The sequence below is a fragment of the Panulirus ornatus genome, chromosome 57 (assembly GCF_036320965.1).
Source record: "Panulirus ornatus isolate Po-2019 chromosome 57, ASM3632096v1, whole genome shotgun sequence".
Classification (NCBI taxonomy): domain Eukaryota; kingdom Metazoa; phylum Arthropoda; class Malacostraca; order Decapoda; family Palinuridae; genus Panulirus; species Panulirus ornatus.
The window spans coordinates 3483292-3504530 of record NC_092280.1 but is presented as its reverse complement, the minus strand read 5'-3'; the positions used below and the strand labels follow the sequence as shown (position 1 = coordinate 3504530).

The 21239-nt window shown below is 41.8% G+C and overlaps 1 protein-coding gene across 24 annotated transcripts in view; it reads left to right on the top strand.

Annotated features, from left to right (window-relative positions):
- Positions 1 to 21239, top strand: part of Glut1 (Glucose transporter 1) — a 904849-nt gene that overhangs the window by 560115 nt on the left and 323495 nt on the right. For all 24 annotated transcript variants that reach the window (XR_011716794.1, XM_071694280.1, XM_071694283.1 and 21 more), the window contains 2 exons: positions 11420 to 11590; positions 13603 to 13710. Coding sequence is in view for 23 of the 24 variants with exons in the window: in XM_071694280.1 (XP_071550381.1) it covers positions 11420 to 11590; positions 13603 to 13710 (279 nt within the window). In the remaining variant the exon portion in view is untranslated. The remainder of the gene's footprint in view (positions 1 to 11419; positions 11591 to 13602; positions 13711 to 21239) is intronic.

The following is a 21239-nucleotide window of genomic DNA, read 5'->3' as shown; positions in this document are numbered from 1 at the left end:
ACCATTCTCATGAAGGTAGCAACTATTGTTTTGTTATGGTTGCTAAAGGTTAGGTCATTAGATACTGTTAAGCCATGGTCTTTAGCTTGTCAAGTGTTTCATGACTGTCAATGTCTGTTCAGCATTCTGAACTGCTTTCAATTTCTTCTTTTCCTTCTTACCAGAGTTTAAGTTTATTTCCATTGTAAAGCATGGTCTTGGTAAACCACTGGAAGACTATCTTACGTCTCTTTGTAGCCTTTCATCTGGGAAGGGTATGAAACTGCTATTCACGTCAGTGTTGTATATGACTGAGGAACTGGAGGGAGCAGGTACACTTCCTTGGGGGACAGAGCCTTTTACTTTGGAGTCACTAGAAATGGCATGGTTTACATCTACATGTTGTGATGTTAGTTATTGTATATCCATTTTCAGATTTTTCTGGTCATTTCCCATCTTATGCTTTTATGTAATATGACACCATAGTCACATTTTTCATATGTTTTTGCAAGGCCTTTTACCTCTGCAATCTTATCATAATGGTCAAACAAAAGGGAGAGACAAGCTCTTCATGCCATGAAAACATGTTGTCTTGAGTTATGCAGATTCCATAAATTCATTCACTTTGCCTCTAAGGACTCCTCAACAATTTTATTAATGTATGATGTTAGTGCTATTGGTCAATAGTTTTTTGGGATTGACTTACTTCCACCTTTGTAGAGGGGAGTGATGCAAGCCATTTTCATACTCTTGGTGATTATACTCTAGAGTGCATTTAGTGCTCATGCTTTTTGCATTTTTTTATAATTCAGATTGAGTTCCAAGAGTCTGGTCCTGAGACAGAGTGCATGTACATATTTTCAATGGCCTTTTCAAAGTCCTGTGGTAAGATTGTGATATCTGCCATGTTTAACATAGGAGGCTTACTGTTTAAAAGTCTGTTGGATCTTGTACGTTTAAGGTGTTTTTTGGTTTGGAGAAAACTGATTCATACTGCTCTTTCTGACTCTCACCCATCTCCTAACAGTCATCTTTAAAAGTAACCTCTTCTGTTTTGAGGATGCCAGTGGAGGTTGTGGTCCTCTTATTTGAATTTTGCTTATGAGTAAAGGTGTTTTGGGTTCTTTTTTTATTTCATCAGTGGCTTTTTCCTCTTCTTCCTTTTCCTGTGTTTTGTGTGACATATTGAGTTTGTTGACTAAGTCTGTTAGTTTATTTTTGGTAAGTTTTTAGTTTTTATTTCTTTTGCTGGGGTAGGTGCAACTTCTTTAGAAGATCTGCAATTCTAATTGTCTCCTGTAGAGTGTTAATCATTCTTGTCTTGCCCTAGACCCTCCGTGCTTTCTTTTCACTGGTAGATGTCTGTTAAATGTTCAGAACACCAAAGTGATCATGTCTTTAACTTAAACTCTCTTCCTCTGTTTGGGTTCTCAGCATGGATTCCCATTGTGTCACAGACATATTATTCATTACATTTTGCCATTTTATTGGCTTACTGTTAAAAGTGAAAATGCCAAATGCACCATCATTGTTACATGTAGTTTGCCCTGGCAGTTTAGCATCCAAATTTGTTTTAACATCAATTAGGATGTGACAGAATATAGGGAATTTAAGATGGTGATATTAGGTCCTTAATATCTGCAAAGATCATTTTAAGTTGTATAAAAAAGGGTGACAGACTTTTCAGTGGACTGAACCAGGGTAGGTGAAGCAGCTGGGAAGGTGTTTGGGGTCTGGTGGCTGCCTTAATTCAGTGAACCATTCACTGTTTTGATTTTTATTATTTTTTTTAACAGACACACAGAATGAATGAGGACATGGTTGATACTAACAGCATACATAGATTTAAGAAGTTGTAAGATAATAGAGAATGTTCATGAGATGGAACCCCATGAGTTTAGAACTCCCTCCCAAGTAAGTACAAATAGGTAATTACACACATAAACACACACACATGGTTGTGGTTAGCATTACTAACCATAACACCTGCTTGGGCCACTTGGGATCAAACCCACATTAATCCTGGTTTGAGCAGCTGGTCCATAGATCACCCAGCTGTTCATCCTTCCTTAGGAGCTGGTCAGTGAAATTGGTCACTGATACAGGCAAGGGTGTGTGTGTGTGTGTGTGTGTGTGTGTGTGTGTGTGTGTGTGTGTGTGTGTGTGTGTGTGTGTACCTACATACATATAAGTAAAGACAGTGTACATATGTGAAAGCTTAAGAGACAGGGAAGCATGAGTGTAAAACTCTCATGCATAGCAGAGGTTATCCTTGTGGGAATGGAAGCATTTCCCCTCATCCTCCAAGGTGACCTCTTCATTTAATCCATTGTTCAACCATTCCCTGTTCTGAGGCCTTTCAGATAGGGGATCAGACATATTGGGCTTAGAAAAAAAACTCCCTCCTCTGGCTCCCAGTCAGCTCTTATCACTACCCATAATCACTGCAAGCACATTATCCATCAGGCAAAGCATTCCTCTACTCAAAGGAAGTGCAGTAACCTCACCTCATCATCCACTGATAAGTCTTTCTGGTCTTTAGCCAAGGGCTTCTCTAATGACTTCTGTTGTTCTACCTTTCCATCACTTTTCCATTCTGACGTTACTATAGCTGTCTCTCACGTAGGTGGAGTGGCTCTCTTTCATTCCTGTTTCTCCTCTGATTCCACCTTGGATGAGTCTAATATTCCTTCACCCCTTGATGCTCCTTCTACAAAAAAAAAAATCTTATGCCTTTTCCCATAATCTCTTTTTGGACTGTCCTGAAAGTGCTCCTTCCTCTGGACACAAGCAAGGCTTATGGTACTAATTGCATCCATCCTCATGTACTGAAAGAGTGTGCCTCTGAACTTGCACCTGTGCTTGCTAGTCTGTTCAGTTTTGCTTAAAAACAAAACTTTTCCTTCTCCTTGGAAACATGCATTGATACATCCCATCCCTAAGAAGAGTGATCGTTCTGACCCCTCTAACTATCGTCATATTGCTTTGACATCTACCATTTCGAAAGTCTTTGAATCCCTCCTCAACTCCCATATCCTTGAGCACTCCAAAAATCACAGTCTTCTCTCCGATCACCAATATGGCTATCATAAGGCGAGATCCACTGGTAATATTATTTCCTATCTTACTAATGTCTGGCCATCATCCCTGAAAGATTTTGGTAGTCGTGTAGTTACCCTTGACAGGATGTGGCACTGGGGTCTCATCTCTGAGCTCCCCCTGGGATTCCCTCCCTCACTTTGCTCCTTGATATTTAGCATCCTCTCTGGCTGATCTATCTCTGTGGTTGTTGATGGGTCAGCCTCCCCTCTTCTATTTATCAACAGCATTGTCCCTCAAGGGCATTTCCTGTCCCCTACACCTTTTCTCATATTTTTCAACAATTTCCTCTCCTCCATGCTGACAACTCTACACAGCATTCCTCCTCATCCTTCAATTCTTCTCCCTCTTCTCTCAGTCAGTATGCATCTCGTCTTGACACAGCTTCCTCAATAAGTTCAAGACTTGGATATGATATCTCAGTGTGATAGACAAAATCTTTTTAAGTATAATGCCTCCAAGACCCTATTTCTAGCCATCTCTTTACCCAAAATCTTTTCAAGTTTAATGCCTCCAAGACCCTATTTCTAGCCATCTCTTTATCAAAAACTCTTCACAACTCTTGTCTCTCTTTTGACAGTTCTGTAAGTCCACCTCTTGACTCATTGAACATACTTGGTATTACTGTAACATCCACTTTTTCTTGGAAACCTTTCATTACAGGAATAGCTAAGTCTGCCTCTAAGAAGCTGGTTGTCCTGTTAAATGTCAAAACTTCTCTTCTGATCAGTTGCTCTATTTATACAAGGATTGATTCGTCCTTGTTTGGAGTACTGCTCTCTCATTTAGGGTGGTTCTAGTTCTGTATGCTCACTCATAAACTGTCCCAGGTTAACTTTCAAACTTGACCCCCTAGCCTTATGCTGCAATGTTGGTTCAATTTCTCTCTTCTCTAGGTATTACTTTGGTATTTGTTCCTGAGAGCTGGTTGCTTGTGTTCCCCCACCAATAGCTAGACTACACAATACTTGGCAAGCTGCTACATCACATGAGTATTATGTGGCCATCGGCAGCTCAAGGATGGGCCATTTTGATGCCTGCTTCTTTTCCTACATGTAGAAGTTTTGGAACTCTACCTTCCCATGTTTCTCTCTATAACTGTGACCTAGCACATTTCAAAAGACAGGTCTTTCACTACCTCCAAAATTCATAAATACTTTACCTTGTCTTTTCTTTTTTTGTTTCATAATTCTCCTTATATTTCAATTAAGGCCCAGCCTTGATGTGGACTTTTTTCTGTGACTGGAGCCATCTTAAAAAGAATTTTACCACACAGATAGTAGTCACGCACACATGCACACACACCATCTCTGGGTTGATCTTTTTGTAATGATGAAATAACTGTCTTCACTATGTCTGTGCATTTTCAGCTATTCAATGGCTGTAGTATAGAATAATGAAACATTTGAAAAGAAAACTTACAATTGTGAAAGTAAAAAAAAAGAAATTTACATCAAACAGGGAGTGTAATTACACTGTAATTGTGATATGTAGGATCTACCTTACTTTTTCATGGGTAGTAGCTTGATAGTTTCAGAAGCTTTGCGCTGTCCTGAGAATATTTTGAGATGCTTAGTTGATGTAGGAGCATTGAATTATTAGTTGATGATTCAACTAAACTTTTTCATCTTGAAATTATTCATCAAACAGAAATTACAGCGTTGATTTGGAAACTTTTTCACAATGTTCATTCAAAAGAAAGAATGTAATTTTATTATTATTATCATTATTATTATTATTATTTTTTTTATTTTTATTTTGCTTTGTCGTTGTCTCCCGCGATTGCGAGGTAGCGCAAGGAAACAGACAAAAGAAATGGCCCAACCCACCCCCATACACATGTATATACATACATGTCCCCACACGCAAAAATACATGCCCATACATCTCAATGCACACATATATATACACACACAGACATATACATATATACATATGCACACAGTTCACACTGTCTGCCTTTATTTATTCCCATCGCCACCTCGCCACACATGGAATAACATTCCCCTCCCCCCCCTCATGTGTGCAAGGTAGCGCTAGGAAAAGACAACAAAGGCCCCATTCGTTCACACTCAGTCTCAAGCTGTCATGCAATAATGCCCGAAACCACAGCTCCCTTTCCAAATCCAGGCCCCACAGAACTTTCCGTGGTTTACCCCAGATGCTTCACATGCCCTGATTCAATCCATTGACAGCACATCGACCCCGGTATACCACATCGATCCAATTCACTCTATTCCTTGCCTGCCTTTCACCCTCCTGCATGTTCAGGCCCCAATCACTCAAAATCTTTTTCACTCCATTTTTCCACCTCCAATTTGGTCTCCCACTTCTCCTCGTTCCCTCCACCTCTGACACATATATCCTCTTGGTCAATCTTTCCTCACTCATTCTCTCCATGTGCCCAAACCATTTCAAAACACCCTCTTCTGCTCTCTCAACCATGCTCTTCTTATTTCCACACATCTCTCTTACCCTTGCATTACTTACTCGATCAAACCACCTCACACCACATATTGTCCTCAAACATCTCATTTCCAGCACATCCACCCTCCTGCGCACAACTCTATCCATAGCCCACGCCTCGCAACCATACAACATTGTTGGAACCACTATTCCTTCAAACATAGCCATTTTTGCTTTCCGAGATAATGTTCTCGACTTCCACACATTCTTCAAGGCTCCCAGGATTTTCGCCCCCTCCCCCACCCTATGATTCACTTCTGCTTCCATGGTTCCATCTGCTGCCAGATCCACTCCCAGATATCTAAAACACTTTACTTCCTCCAGTTTTTCACCATTCAAACTTACCTCCCAATTGACTTGACCCTCAACCCTACTGTACCTATTAACCTTGCTCTTATTCGCATTTACTCTTAACTTTCTTCTTTCACACACTTTACCAAACTCAGTCACCACCTTCTGCAGTTTCTCACATGAATCAGCCACCAGCGCTGTATCATCAGCGAACAACAACTGACTCACTTCCCAAGCTCTCTCATCCACAACAGACTGCATACTTGCCCCTCTTTCCAAAACTCTTGCATTCACCTCCCTAACAACCCCATCCATAAACAAATTAAACAACCATGGAGACATCACACACCCCTGCTGCAAACCTACATTCACTGAGAACCAGTCACTTTCCTCTCTTCCTACACGTACACATGCCTTACATCCTCGATAAAAACTTTTCACTGCTTCTAACAACTTGCCTCCCACACCGTATATTCTTAGTACCTTCCACAGAGCATCTCTATCAACTCTATCATATGCCTTCTCCAGATCCATAAATACTACATACAAATCCATTTGCTTTTCTAAGTATTTCTCACATACATTCTTCAAAGCAAACACCTGATCCACACATCCTCTACCACTTCTGAAACCACACTGCTCTTCCCCAATCTGATGCTCTGTACATGCCTTCACCCTCTCAATCAATACCCTCCCATATGATTTACCAGGAATACTCAACAAACTTATACCTCTGTAATTTGAGCACTCACTCTTATCCCCTTTGCCTTTATACAATGGCACTATGCATGCATTCCGCCAATCCTCAGGCACCTCACCATGAATCATACATACATTAAATAACCTTACCAACCAGTGAACAATACAGTCACCCCCTTTTTTAATAAATTCCACTGCAATACCATCCAAACCTGCTGCCTTGCCAGCTTTCATCTTCCGCAAAGCTTTTACTACCTCTTCTCTGTTTACCAAATCATTTTCCCTAACCCTCTCACTTTGCACACCACCTCGACCAAGACACCCTATATCTGCCACTCTATCATCAAACACATTCAACAAACCTTCAAAATACTCACTCCATCTCCTTCTCACATCACCACTACTTGTTATCACCTCCCCATTAGCCCCCTTCACTGAAGTTCCCAATTGCTCCCTTGTCTTACGCACTTTATTTACCTCCTTCCAGAACAGCTTTTTATTCTCCCTAAAATTTAATGATACTCTCTCACCCCAACTCTCATTTGCCCTCTTTTTCACCTCTTGCACCTTTCTCTTGACCTCCTGTCTCTTTCTTTTATACATCTCCCACTCATTTGCATTTTTTCCTGCAAAAATCGTCCAAATGCCTCTCTCTTCTCTTTCACTAATAATCTTACTTCTTCATCCCACCACTCACTACCCTTTCTAATCAACCCACCTCCCACACTTCTTATGCAATTATTATTATTATTATTATTGTTATTATTTTTTTTTTTTTTTTTTTTTTTTTTTTATACTTTGTCGCTGTCTCCCGCATTTGCGAGGTAGCGCAAGGAAACAGACGAAAGAAATGGCCCAACCCCCCCCCCATACACATGTACATACACACGTCCACACACGCAAATATACATACCTACACAGCTTTCCATGGTTTACCCCAGACGCTTCACATGCCTTGATTCACTCCACTGACAGCACGTCAACCCCTGTATACCACATCGCTCCAATTCACTCTATTCCTTGCCCTCCTTACACCCTCCTGCATGTTCAGGCCCCGATCACACAAAATCTTTTTCACTCCATCTTTCCACCTCCAATTTGGTCTCCCTCTTCTCCTCATTCCCTCCACCTCCGACACATATATCCTCTTGGTCAATCTTTCCTCACTCATTCTCTCCATGTGCCCAAACCATTTCAAAACACCCTCTTCTGCTCTCTCAACCACGCTCTTTTTATTTCCACACATCTCTCTTACCCTTACGTTACTTACTCGATCAAACCACCTCACACCACACATTGTCCTCAAACATCTCATTTCCAGCACATCCATCCTCCTGCACACAACTCTATCCATAGCCCACGCCTCGCAACCATACAACATTGTTCGAACCACTATTCCTTCAAACATACCCATTTTTGCTTTCCGAGATAATGTTCTCGACTTCCACACATTTTTCAAGGCTCCCAAAATTTTCGCCCCCTCCCCCACCCTATGATCCACTTCCGCTTCCATGGTTCCATCCGCTGACAGATCCACTCCCAGATATCTAAAACACTTCACTTCCTCCAGTTTTTCTCCATTCAAACTCACCTCCCAATTGACTTGACCCTCAACCCTACTGTACCTAATAACCTTGCTCTTATTCACATTTACTCTTAACTTTCTTCTTCCACACACTTTACCAAACTCAGTCACCAGCTTCTGCAGTTTCTCACATGAATCAGCCACCAGCGCTGTATCATCAGCGAACAACATTATTATTATTATTATTATTATTATTTTTTTTTTTATTATACTTTGTCGCTGTCTCCCGCGTTTGCGAGGTAGCGCAAGGAAACAGACGAAAGAAATGGCCCAACCCCCCCCATACACATGTATATACATACGTCCACACACGCAAATATACATACCTACACAGCTTTCCATGGTTTACCCCAGACGCTTCACATGCCTTGATTCAATCCACTGACAGCACATCATCCCCGGTATACCACATCGCTCCAATTCACTCTATTCCTTGCCCTCCTTTCACCCTCCTGCATGTTCAGGCCCCGATCACACAAAATCTTTTTCACTCCATCTTTCCACCTCCAATTTGGTCTCCCTCTTCTCCTTGTTCCCTCCACCTCCGACACATATATCCTCTTGGTCAATCTTTCCTCACTCATCCTCTCCATGTGCCCAAACCACTTCAAAACACCCTCTTCTGCTCTCTCAACCACGCTCTTTTTATTTCCACACATCTCTCTTACCCTTACGTTACTCACTCGATCAAACCACCTCACACCACACATTGTCCTCAAACATCTCATTTCCAGCACATCCATCCTCCTGCGCACAACTCTATCCATAGCCCACGCCTCGCAACCATACAACATTGTTGGAACCACTATTCCTTCAAACATACCCATTTTTGCTTTCCGAGATAATGTTCTCAACTTCCACACATTCTTCAAGGCCCCCAGGATTTTCGCCCCCTCCCCCACCCTATGATCCACTTCCGCTTCCATGGTTCCATCCGCTGCCAGATCCACTCCCAGATATCTAAAACACTTCACTTCCTCCAGTTTTTCTCCATTCAAACTCACCTCCCAATTGACTTGACCCTCAACCCTACTGTACCTAATAACCTTGCTCTTATTCACATTTACTCTTAACTTTCTTCTTCCACACACTTTTCCAAACTCAGTCACCAGCTTCTGCAGTTTCTCACATGAATCAGCCACCAGCGCTGTATCATCAGCGAACAACAACTGACTCACTTCCCAAGCTCTCTCATCCCCAACAGACTTCATACTTGCCCCTCTTTCCAAAACTCTTGCATTTACCTCCCTAACAACCCTATCCATAAACAAATTAAACAACAATTATTATTATTATTATTATTATTATTATTATTATTATTATTATTATTATTATTATTATTATTATTATCTTCTTTTTTATTTATTTGTTATGCTTAATTGCCATCTCCCACATCAGTGAGGTAGCGCAAGGAAACAGACGAAAGAGTGGCCCAACCCACCCACATACACATGTATATACATGTATATATTATTATTATTATTGTTATTATTATTATTGGGAGGTAAGTTTGAATGGAGAAAAACTGGAGGAAGTAAAGTGTTTTAGATATCTGGGAGTGGATCTGGCAGTGGATGGAACCATGGAAGCGGAAGTGAATCATAGGGTGGGGGAGGGGGCGAAAATCCTGGGAGCCTTGAAGAATGTGTGGAAGTCGAGAACATTATCTCGGAAAGCAAAAATGGGTATGTTTGAAGAAATAGTGGTTCCAACAATGTTGTATGGTTGCGAGGCATGGGCTATGGATAGAGTTGTGCGCAGGAGGATGGATGTGCTGGAAATGAGATGTTTGAGGACAATGTGTGGTGTGAGGTGGTTTGATTGAGTAAGTAATGTAAGGGTAAGAGAGATGTGTGGAAATGAAAAGAGCGTGGTTGAGAGAGCAGAAGAGGGTGTTTTGAAATGGTTTGGGCACATGGAGAGAATGAGTGAGGAAAGATTGACCAAGAGGATATATGTGTCGGAGGTGGAGGGAACGAGGAGAAGTGGGAGACCAAATTGGAGGTGGAAAGATGGAGTGAAAAACATTTTGAGTGATTGGGGCCTGAACATGCAGGAGGGTGAAAGGCGGGCAAGGAATAGAGTGAATTGGATCGATGTGGTATACCGGGGTTGACGTGCTGTCAGTGGATTGAATCAGGGCATGTGAAGTGTCTGGGGTAAACCATGGAAAGTTGTGTTGGGCCTGGATGTGGAAAGGGAGCTGTGGTTTCGGGCATTATTGCATGACAGCTTGAGACTGAGTGTGAACGAATGGGGCCTGTGTTGTCTTTTCCTAGTGCTACCTCGCACACATGAGGGGGGAGGGGGATGGTATTCCATGTGTGGCGAGGTGGCGATGGGAATGAATAGGGGCAGGCAGTGTGAATTGTGAGCATGGGTATATATGTATGTGTCTGTGTGTGTATATATATGTGTGCATTGAGATGTATAGGTATGTATATTTGCGTGTGTGGGCGTGTGTGTGTACATTGTGTATGGGGGTGGGTTGTGCCATTTCTTTCGTCTGTTTCCTTGCGCTACCTCACAAATGCGGGAGACAGCGACAAAGCAAAATAATGTATATTATTATTATTATTATTATTATTATTATTATTATTATTATTATTATAAATATAATTGTCAATATAAAGAGTGGTTGAGATAGCAGAAGAGGGCATGTTAAAATGGTTTGGACATATGGAGAGAATGAGTAAGGAACGGTTGACAAAGATATATGTGTCAGACATGTAGGGAACAAGGAAAAGTGAGAGAACAAATTGGAGGTTGAAGGATGGAGTGAAAAAGATTTTGAGCGATTAGGGCCTGAACATGCAGGAGGGTGAAAGGCATGCACAGAATAGAGTGAATTGGCATGATGTGGTATACTGGGGTCGACGTACTGTCAGTGGACAGAACCAGGGCATGTGAAATGTGTGGGGTAAACAATGGAAAGGTGTATGGGGCCTGGATGTGGATAGGGAGCTGTGGCTTTGGTGCATTACACATGATAGTTAGAGAGTGAATGTGAGTGGATATGGCTTTTCTTTGCCTTTTTTGGTGCTACCTTGCTGATGCAGTGGTGGTGATGTAAGTATATGTATATATGTATGTATATGTACGTGTATGTATGCATGTGTGTATGTGAGTGGATGGGTCTTTCTTTGCCTGTTTTCTGGCACTACCTCACTAACATGGGAAATGATCAAGTGTAATAAATAGTGATGATAATTGCCAATATTATAATTTTCATTTTTGTTATTGTTAGTTTTGTTTTTGTTATAATCATGTTACTTATTGTAAACTGATATATGCCAACAGGTTTGAACACCTCTTTAGTGCCTATGTACATCAGTGAGATAGCCCCACTCAACCTTCGAGGGGGATTGGGAACCGTTAACCAGCTGGCAGTCACCATTGGTCTACTTCTCTCCCAGATTCTCGGCATTGAACAGCTTCTTGGGAACAACAGTGCATGGCCAATCCTCCTAGGTATTTTGTCCTCAGATTGTCAATGTTGAATTTACTTTTTGTGTTTATAGAGAAATGGATCCAGATCAAATATTTTACCATTTACCAGAAAGTCTCCTTCGTTAGTGGCAACAACTGGGTGGTCTGCTGATGACCCTTGGCCTTCATGATATTTTGATAAAAGATGTGTATTGATATTTGTTTTAATGTAAGTGTTGCTTGTAAATGCTTTGCTTTTATCACTGTATGGGTTCATCCTGTGCATGATGACATCATGAAGAACTGGAAATCCATATCTGTAAACATAGCATGTGCTTGATGCTGTCTTCTTTTGTAAATGACATGACAGTATATTTCATCTTCATAAATGATAGTGGAACATGCTGGAAATGTACTTTAACTCTTGCATGGTTATCTACTTCCTTGCCTCCAATTGTAACATGACATCAAAGGAAACACTTCATACTTCATTTCTTGAATCAATATGTGGTATGATTATGTGATAAGAATTGCATTGCAACATGAACTTTAATGTCAACTGCAGTTCTGTGAAGAGGATTTTATCCTGTTAGATGCATAAATGATGAGACAAATTTTCTTTTAGACTCTTATTTAATATGTGTCCTGCAAGATGAATTTCATAATTATGCTTTCTTTCACTGTATCCCATCTTCATTACTCTGAATTTGGTCACATAAATCTATAACCATATATTTGACTGACTTTTGAGCTTATATAGGTCTTTTTAAAGTTTATGACAAAGAAGACACTATTTGATATATTCATGACTTGGGCATTATCCTCAAACACATTCAGATATGTTTTCAGTCCAGAAGAACAACAGACCCAAGACTCAGCCATGCAGTCACTGGTTACAGGTACCTCTTACATTTGTCTTTTATTACTTTCCACTCAGATGATTTTTGTATGTATGTTCTAAACACAACCCACCAGACAGACAGACATCTGAAACTACATTTTCCTGACATATAGAGTTACTGTTTCCCATCTTTGCTTGGCATACTCACCACCCATCTTCACATCACAAAAACTGATTCAGCATATTACAGGATGCTTCATGCCTAGGATACAAAGTCCATATGTAAGACACTGAACATCATTTACTCTTAAATTGTACTGTACTTACCTAATGGAGCAGTGGTAGGTAGGAACATTTAGGCTAGAGCATTAGGTAGGAACATTAGGTAGAAGTAGTAGGTAGGAGCATAAGATACAAGTAGTAGGTAGGAGCATTAGATAGAAGTAGTCATTTTCAAATACTGCGCTAGACTTACCCTCTGTCAGTGGCTTGTTAAGGGTGAGGCACTAAAGTCTAAGAAGCAGTGATGGTGTTCTTTAGTTATAGAGGCTCTGTTGCTGTGGCCACCCCTTTGAGGGAGTTCCAATTGGAACAGGCATTAGAGATATAGATAGATAGGTAGCAACTTTACCTCTTCCTCCCACCACTTACTATCCTTTCTAATCTGTCCACCTCCCACCTTTTGCATGCTACATGCATCTCTTGCACTTGTCATCACTGCTTCCTTAAATACCTCCCATTCCATATCCACTCCCCTCACATCATTTGCTCTCTCCTTTTGCCTTTTTAAACACAATCTCTGCTGGTATTTCCTCACACAAGTCTCCTTTGCAAGCTCACTTACTCTTACCACTCTTCTTCTCAACATTGTTTACTTTTTCAAAAACCTATACAAATCTGTACCCTCACCTCCACAAGATTATGATTAGACATCCCACCGGCTGTCCCTTTCAGCAGAATTACAGCTAAAAGTCTCTCTTTTATGCACCTGTCAATTGATACGTAATCTGATAATTCCTGTTCAGCATCTCCTACTCACATATGTATAATTGTGTATATCTCTCTCTTTTTTTAACCAGGTATTCCCAATCACCAGTCTTTTTTCAGCACATAACTCCACAAGCTTTTAACCATTTCCATTCATAACACTGAAAACTCCATGTTAACCAATATCCAGTCTCGTGCTCCTAAACTTATATTCTTTTTTTTTTAGGTCTTGCAATTGTTCCAGCTGTCATGCAGATGGTTTTGTTGCCAGTATGTCCTGAATCTCCACGCTATCTCCTTATATCACGCCAGATGGAAGATGAGGCACGCAGAGGTCAGTCTTTTACTTTACTGTTCTTAGATTTTAAGAATGTTGCATGAGTAGTACTGTTGATTTCATTCTGTCTTCCCATGCAAAAGTTTCTTTACTGGCGAAAAAACATTAAACTTTATATATATAATAATTGCAGTGAAAAATATCTTTTTTTTATATGGTAGCTGAGACAGCATGGGCAACTGAATGCATTAATCAAGACTATTTCTTTAACATTATATATATTAATTTTCCAAGAGAACGAACAGGGAAGGGGGTCAAGGGTGGATATTCATACATATTTGCCATTTCCTGCGTCAGCGAGGTAGTACTAAGAATAGAGGACTGAGACTTAAAGGGAATATCCTCCCTTGGCCCCCTTTTCTGTTCCTTCTTTTGGAAAATTACAAAAAATGGGAGGGGAGGATTTCCTGTCCCCAGTTCCCTCCCCTTTTAGTCACTTTTTATGACGTGCAGGGAATATGTAGGAAGTGTTCTTTCTCCCCTATCCCCAGGGATGATATGACAGCTGGAGACTGAGTGTGAACAAATGTGGCCTTTTTTGTCTGTTTTCCTGGTGCTACCTCGCTGAAGCAGGGGATAGCAGTGCTGTTTCCTACAGATAGGGGTAGTGCCAAGAATGGATGAAGGCAAGCAGGGATGAATATGTACATGTTTGTATATGTATATGTCTGTGTTTGTGTATATATATTTGTATATGTTGATATGTGTATGTATATGTGCATATAAGGGTGTGTATATATGGATATGTGTATATGAGTGGATGGGCCATTCTTTCTGTCTGTTTCCTGGTGCTACCTCACTGATGCGGGAAACGGCAAACAAGTATAATGATTTTTGTCATACTATTTGCCATTTCCTGCATTAGTAAGGCAACATCAAGAATAGAGGACTGAACCTTTGAGGGAATATCCTCACTTGGCCCCCTTCTCTGTTCCTTCTTTTGGAAAATTAAAAGCGAGAGGGGAGGATTTCCTGCCCACCGCTCCCCCCCCTTTTAGTCGCCTTCTACAACACGCAGGGAATTCATGGGAAGTATTCTTTCTCCATACATATTTGCCGTTTCTGGCAATAGCCAGGTAGCATCAAGAACAAATGACAGAGCCTTAGAGGGAAAAATTCTCACTTAGCCCCTTCTCTGTTCCTTCTTTTGGAAAGTAAAACAGGAGGGGGTGATTTTTGGTCCCCTGCTCCCACCCCTTAGTCACCTTATATGACATGCAGGGAATACAAAGGTAGAATTCTTTCTTCCCTACGTCAGCTATGTAATGCCAGGAAACAGACCAAGAAAGGCAGCATCTGTTCACACTCATTCTCTAGCTGTTGTGTAATACACCAAAAGCACAGCTCCATATCCACATCCAGTTCCCACAGACCTTTCCATGGCTTACCCTGGACATTTCACATGTCCTGGTACAGTCTATTGACTGCACGTTGACCCCAGTATACCACATCATTCCAGTTCATTCTATTTCATGCATGCCTTTCACCCTCCTGCATGTTCAGGCCTTATCACTCAAAATCTTTTTCATTTCATCCTTCCACCTCTAATTTGGTCTCCTGCTTCTCCTTGTTCCATCCACCTCTGACACATATATCCTCTTTGTCAACATTTCCTCAGTCATTCTCTCCATATGTCCAAACCATTTCAACACACCCTCTTCTCTCTCAACAACACTTTTTATTACCACACATTTCTCTTACCCTTTCATGACTTACTCAATCAAATCAACTCACACCACATATTTTTCCTCAAACATTTCATTTCCAACACATTCACCCTCCTCTGCTTAACCCTTTCAGTGCTCAGAGATAATATTTTCTAATTCCACATTGTTCATCACTCCCAGACCCTTCACCCCCTCCCCCACCCTATGACTCACTTCAGCTTTCATGGTTCCATTTGCTGCCAAGTCCACTCCTAGATGCTTGAAGCACTTCACTTCCTCCAGTTTTTACCAACTAATGTGTCCCTTAACCCTGCTGAACCTAATAATCTTGCACTTATTCACATGTACTCTTAAATCTCTCCTTTCACACAATTTTCCAGACTCAGTCACCAACTTCTGTAGTTTCTCACTTGAATCAGTCACCGGTGCTGTTAAATTTCTCCTTTCACACACTTTTCCAGACTCAGTCACCAACTTCTGTAGTTTCTCACTTGAATCAGTCACCGGTGCTGTATTATCAGCAAACAACAGACTCACTTCTCAGGCCCTCTCATCCCCAACAGACTGCATACTCGTCCCTGTCTCCAAAGCCCGTGCATTTACCTCCCTAACCACCCCATCCATAAACAAATTAAACGAGCATTGTGACGTCACACATCCCTGCTGCAGACCAACATTCACTGGGACCCAGTCACTCTCCTCTCTTCCTACTCATACACATATCTTACACCTTAGATAAAAACTTCTAACCGCTTCTAGCAGCTTACCACCCCATGCATTCTTAATTCCTTAAAGCACCTCCATCAATCCCACCATATGCCTTCTCCAGATCTGTAAATGCCACATACAATCCATCTGTTTTTCTAAGTATTTCTCACACACATTCCTCAAAGCAGACACCTGATCCACTAAGCAAACACCTGATCCACACAACCTCTACCACTTCTGAAACCATACTGTTCCTCCCCAATCTGAATCTCTGTACATTCCTTCACCCTCTCAATCAATACCCTGCTATGCAATTTTCCAGTTATACTCAACAGATGTATGCCTCAGTAGATTGAACACTCACCTTCTTCCCCTTTGCCTTTATACAGTGGCTCTATACATGCATTATGCCAATCCTTAGGCACTTCACCTTGATCCATACATACATCGAATGTCCTTACCAATCAATCAACAATGCCCCCTCACTTAATAAATTGAACGGCAGTACAATCCAATTCTGCCATCTTGCCGTATTTCATCTTCTGCAAGGATTTCACCACCTCTTCTCTCTTCGCTAAACCTCTCTCCCTAAGTCTCTCACTTTGTACACCATCACAACCAAAACACCCTACATCTGCAATTCTATCATCAAACACCTTCAACAGTCCTTCAAAATGCTCACTCCATCTGCTCCATACTCCATCATTACCTGTTATCACTTCCCTCCCTTACCCCCTTCACTCATGTTCCCATTTGTTTTCTTGTCATTTGCACTTTATTTATATCCTTCCAACACATCTTTTTTGAGGGGCAAGTTGATTGGGAGGTAAGTTTGAATGGAGAAAAACTGGAGGAAGTGAAGTGTTTTAGATATCTTAGAGTGAACTTAGCAGCAGACAGAACCATGGAAGCAGAAGTGAGTCACAGGGTGGGAGAGGGGGCGAAGGTTTCAGGAGCATTGAAGAATGTGTGGAAGGCAAAAATATTATCTTGGAGAGCAAAAATGTATATGTTTGAAGGAATAGTGGTTCCAACAATGTTGTATGGTTGCAAGGCATTGGCTATAGATAGGGTTGTGTGGAGGAGGGTGGAGGTGGAGGGAACAAGGAGAGACAGGAGACCAAATTGGAGGTGGAAGGATGGAGTGAAAAAGATTTTGAGCGATCAGAGCCTGAACATACAGGAGGGTTGAAGGCGTGCAAGGAATAGAGTAAATTGGATCAATTTAGTATACCAGGGTTGATGTGCTGTCACTGGATTGAACCAGGGCATGTGAAGTGTTTTGGGCAGACCATGGAAAGATCTGTGGGGCCTGGATGTGGAAAGGGAGCTATGGTTTCGGTGCATTACACATGACAGCTAGAGACTGAGTGTGAATGAATGTGGCCTTTTTTGTCTTTTCCTGGCACTTCCTTGCTGGAGGGGGAGGATTGCTGTTTTGTGTGTGGTGGGGTGGCGATGGGAATGGATGAAGGCAGCAAGTATGAATATGTACATGTGTGTATATTTATATATCTGTGTATGTATATGTATGTATACGTTGAAATGTATATGTATGTATATGTGCATGTGTGGGCGTTTATGTATATATATATGTGTGTATGAGTGGTTGGGCCATTTTTCGTCTGTTTTTTTGCGCTACCTCGCTGACATGGCAAACAGTGATTAAGTATAATAATAATGATAAACAGAGAAGAGGTAGTAAAAGCTTTGCAGAAGATGAAAGCTGGCAAGGCAGCAGGTTTGGATGGTATTGCAGTGGAGTTTATTAAAAAAGGGGGTGACTGTATTATTGACTGGTTGGTAAGGTTATTTAATGTATGTATGACTCATGGTGAGGTGCCTGAGGATTGGCGGAATGCGTGCATAGTGCCATTGTACAAAGGCAAAGGGGATAAGAGTGAGTGCTCAAATTACAGAGGTATAAGTTTGTTGAGTATTCCTGGTAAATTATATGGGAGGGTATTGATTGAGAGGGTGAAGGCATGTACAGAGCATCAGATTGGGGAAGAGCAGTGTGGTTTCAGAAGTGGTAGAGGATGTGTGGATCAGGTGTTTGCTTTGAAGAATGTATGTGAGAAATACTTAGAAAAGCAAATGGATTTGTATGTAGCATTTATGGATCTGGAGAAGGCATATGATAGAGTTGATAGAGATGCTCTGTGGAAGGTATTAAGAATATATGGTGTGGGAGGAAAGTTGTTAGAAGCAGTGAAAAGTTTTTATCGAGGATGTAAGGCAAGTGTACGTGTAGGAAGAGAGGAAAGTGATTGGTTCTCAGTGAATGTAGGTTTGCGGCAGGGGTGTGTGATGTCTCCATGGTTGTTTAATTTGTTTATGGATGGGGTTGTTAGGGAGGTGAATGCAAGAGTTTTGGAAAGAGGGGCAAGTATGAAGTCTGTTGGGGATGAGAGAGCTTGGGAAGTGAGTCAGTTGTTGTTCGCTGATGATACAGCGCTGGTGGCTGATTCATGTGAGAAACTGCAGAAGCTGGTGACTGAGTTTGGAAAAGTGTGTGGAAGAAGAAAGTTAAGAGTAAATGTGAATAAGAGCAAGGTACAGTAGGGTTGAGGGTCAAGTCAATTGGGAGGTGAGTTTGAATGGAGAAAAACTGGAGGAAGTGAAGTGTTTTAGATATCTGGGAGTGGATCTGGTAGCGGATGGAACCATGGAAGCGGAAGTGGATCATAGGGTGGGGGAGGGGGCGAAAATCCTGGGGGCCTTGAAGAATGTGTGGAAGTCGAGAACATTATCTCGGAAAGCAAAAATGGGTATGTTTGAAGGAATAGTGGTTCCAACAATGTTGTATGGTTGCGAGGCGTGGGCTATGGATAGAGTTGTGCGCAGGAGGATGGATGTGCTGGAAATGAGATGTTTGAGGACAATGTGTGGTATGAGGTGGTTTGATCGAGTGAGTAACGTAAGGGTAAGAGAGATGTGTGGAAATAAAAAGAGCGTGGTTGAGAGAGCAGAAGAGGGTGTTTTGAAGTGGTTTGGGCACATGGAGAGGATGAGTGAGGAAAGATTGACCAAGAGGATATATGTGTCGGAGGTGGAGGGAACAAGGAGAAGAGGGAGACCAAATTGGAGGTGGAAAGATGGAGTGAAAAAGATTTTGTGTGATCGGGGCCTGAGCATGCATGAGGGTGAAAGGAGGGCAAGGAATAGAGTGAATTGGAGCGATGTGGTATACCGGGGTTGACGTGCTGTCAGTGGATTGAAGTAGGGCATGTGAAGCGTCTGGGGTAAACCATGGAAAGCTGTGTAGGTATGTATATTTGCGTGTGTGGACGTATGTATATACATGTGTATGGGGGGGGGTTGGGCCATTTCTTTCGTCTGTTTCCTTGTGCTACCTCGCAAACGCGGGAGACAGCGACAAAGTATAATAATAAATAAATAATGACTCATGGTGAGGTGCCTGAGGATTGGCGGAATGCGTGCATAGTGCCATTGCACAAAGGCAAAGGGGATAAGAGTGAGTGCTCAAATTACAGAGGTATAAGTTTGTTGAGTATTCCTGGTAAATTATATGGGGATGAGAGAGCTTGGGAAGTGAGTCAGTTGTTGTTCGCTGATGATACAGCGCTGGTGGCTGATTCATGTGAGAAACTGCAGAAGCTGGTGACTGAGTTTGGTAAAGTGTGTGAAAGAAGAAAGTTAAGAGTAAATGTGAATAAGAGCAAGGTTATTAGGTACAGTAGGGTTGAGGGTCAAGTCAATTGGGAGGTGAGTTTGAATGGAGAAAAACTGGAGGAAGTGAAGTGTTTTAGATATCTGGGAGTGGATCTGGCAGCGGATGGAACCATGGAAGCGGAAGTGGATCATAGGGTGGGGGAGGGGGCGAAAATTCTGAGAGCCTTGAAGAATGTGTGGAAGTCGAGAACATTATCTCGGAAAGCAAAAATGGGTATGTTTGAAGGAATAGTGGTTCCAACAATGTTGTATGGTTGCGAGGCGTGGGCTATGGATAGAGTTGTGCGAAGGAGGATGGATGTGCTGGAAATGAGATGTTTGAGGACAATGTGTGGTGTGAGGTGGTTTGATCGAGTAAGTAACGTAAGGGTAAGAGAGATGTGTGGAAATAAAAAGAGCGTGGTTGAGAGAGCAGAAGAGGGTGTTTTGAAATGGTTCGGGCACATGGAGAGAATGAGTGAGGAAAGATTGACCAAGAGAATATATGTGTCGGAGGTGGAGGGAACGAGGAGAAGAGGGAGACCAAATTGGAGGTGGAAAGATGGAGTGAAAAAGATTTTGTGTGATCGGGGCCTGAACATGCAGGAGGGTGAAAGGAGGGCAAGGAATAGAGTGAATTGGAGCGATGTGGTATACCGGGGTTGACGTGCTGTCAGTGGATTGAATCAAGGCATGTGAAGCGTCTGGGGGTAAACCATGGAAAGCTGTGTAGGTATGTGTATTTGCATGTGTGGACGTATGTATATACATGTGTATGGGGGTGGGTTGGGCCATTTCTTTCGTCTGTTTCCTTGCGCTACCTCGCAAACGCAGGAGACAGAAAAAAAAAAAAAAAAAATTAATTGAGAGGGTGAAGGCATGTACAGAGCATCAGATTGGGGAAGAGCAGTGTGGTTTCAGAAGTGGTAGAGGATGTGTGGATCAGGTGTTTGCTTTGAAGAATGTATGTGAGAAATACTTAGAAAAGCAAATGGATTTGTATGTAGCATTTATGGATCTGGAGAAGGCATATGATAGAGTTGTAGAGATGCTCTGTGGAAGGTATTAAGAATATATGGTGTGGGAGGCAAGTTGTTAGAAGCAGTGAAAAGTTTTTATCGAGATGTAAGGCATGTGTACGTGTAGGAAGAGAGGAAAGTGATTGGTTCTCAGTGAATGTAGGTTTGCGGCAGGGGTGTGTGATGTCTCCATGGTTGTTTAATTTGTTTATGGATGGGGTTGTTAGGGAGGTAAATGCAAGAGTTTTGGAAAGAGGGGCAAGTATGAAGTCTGTTGGGGATGAGAGAGCTTGGGAAGTGAGTCAGTTGTTGTTCGCTGATGATACAGCGCTGGTGGCTGATTCATGTGAGAAACTGCAGAAGCTGGTGACTGAGTTTGGAAAAGTGTGTGGAAGAAGAAAGTTAAGAGTAAATGTGAATAAGAGCAAGGTACAGTAGGGTTGAGGGTCAAGTCAAT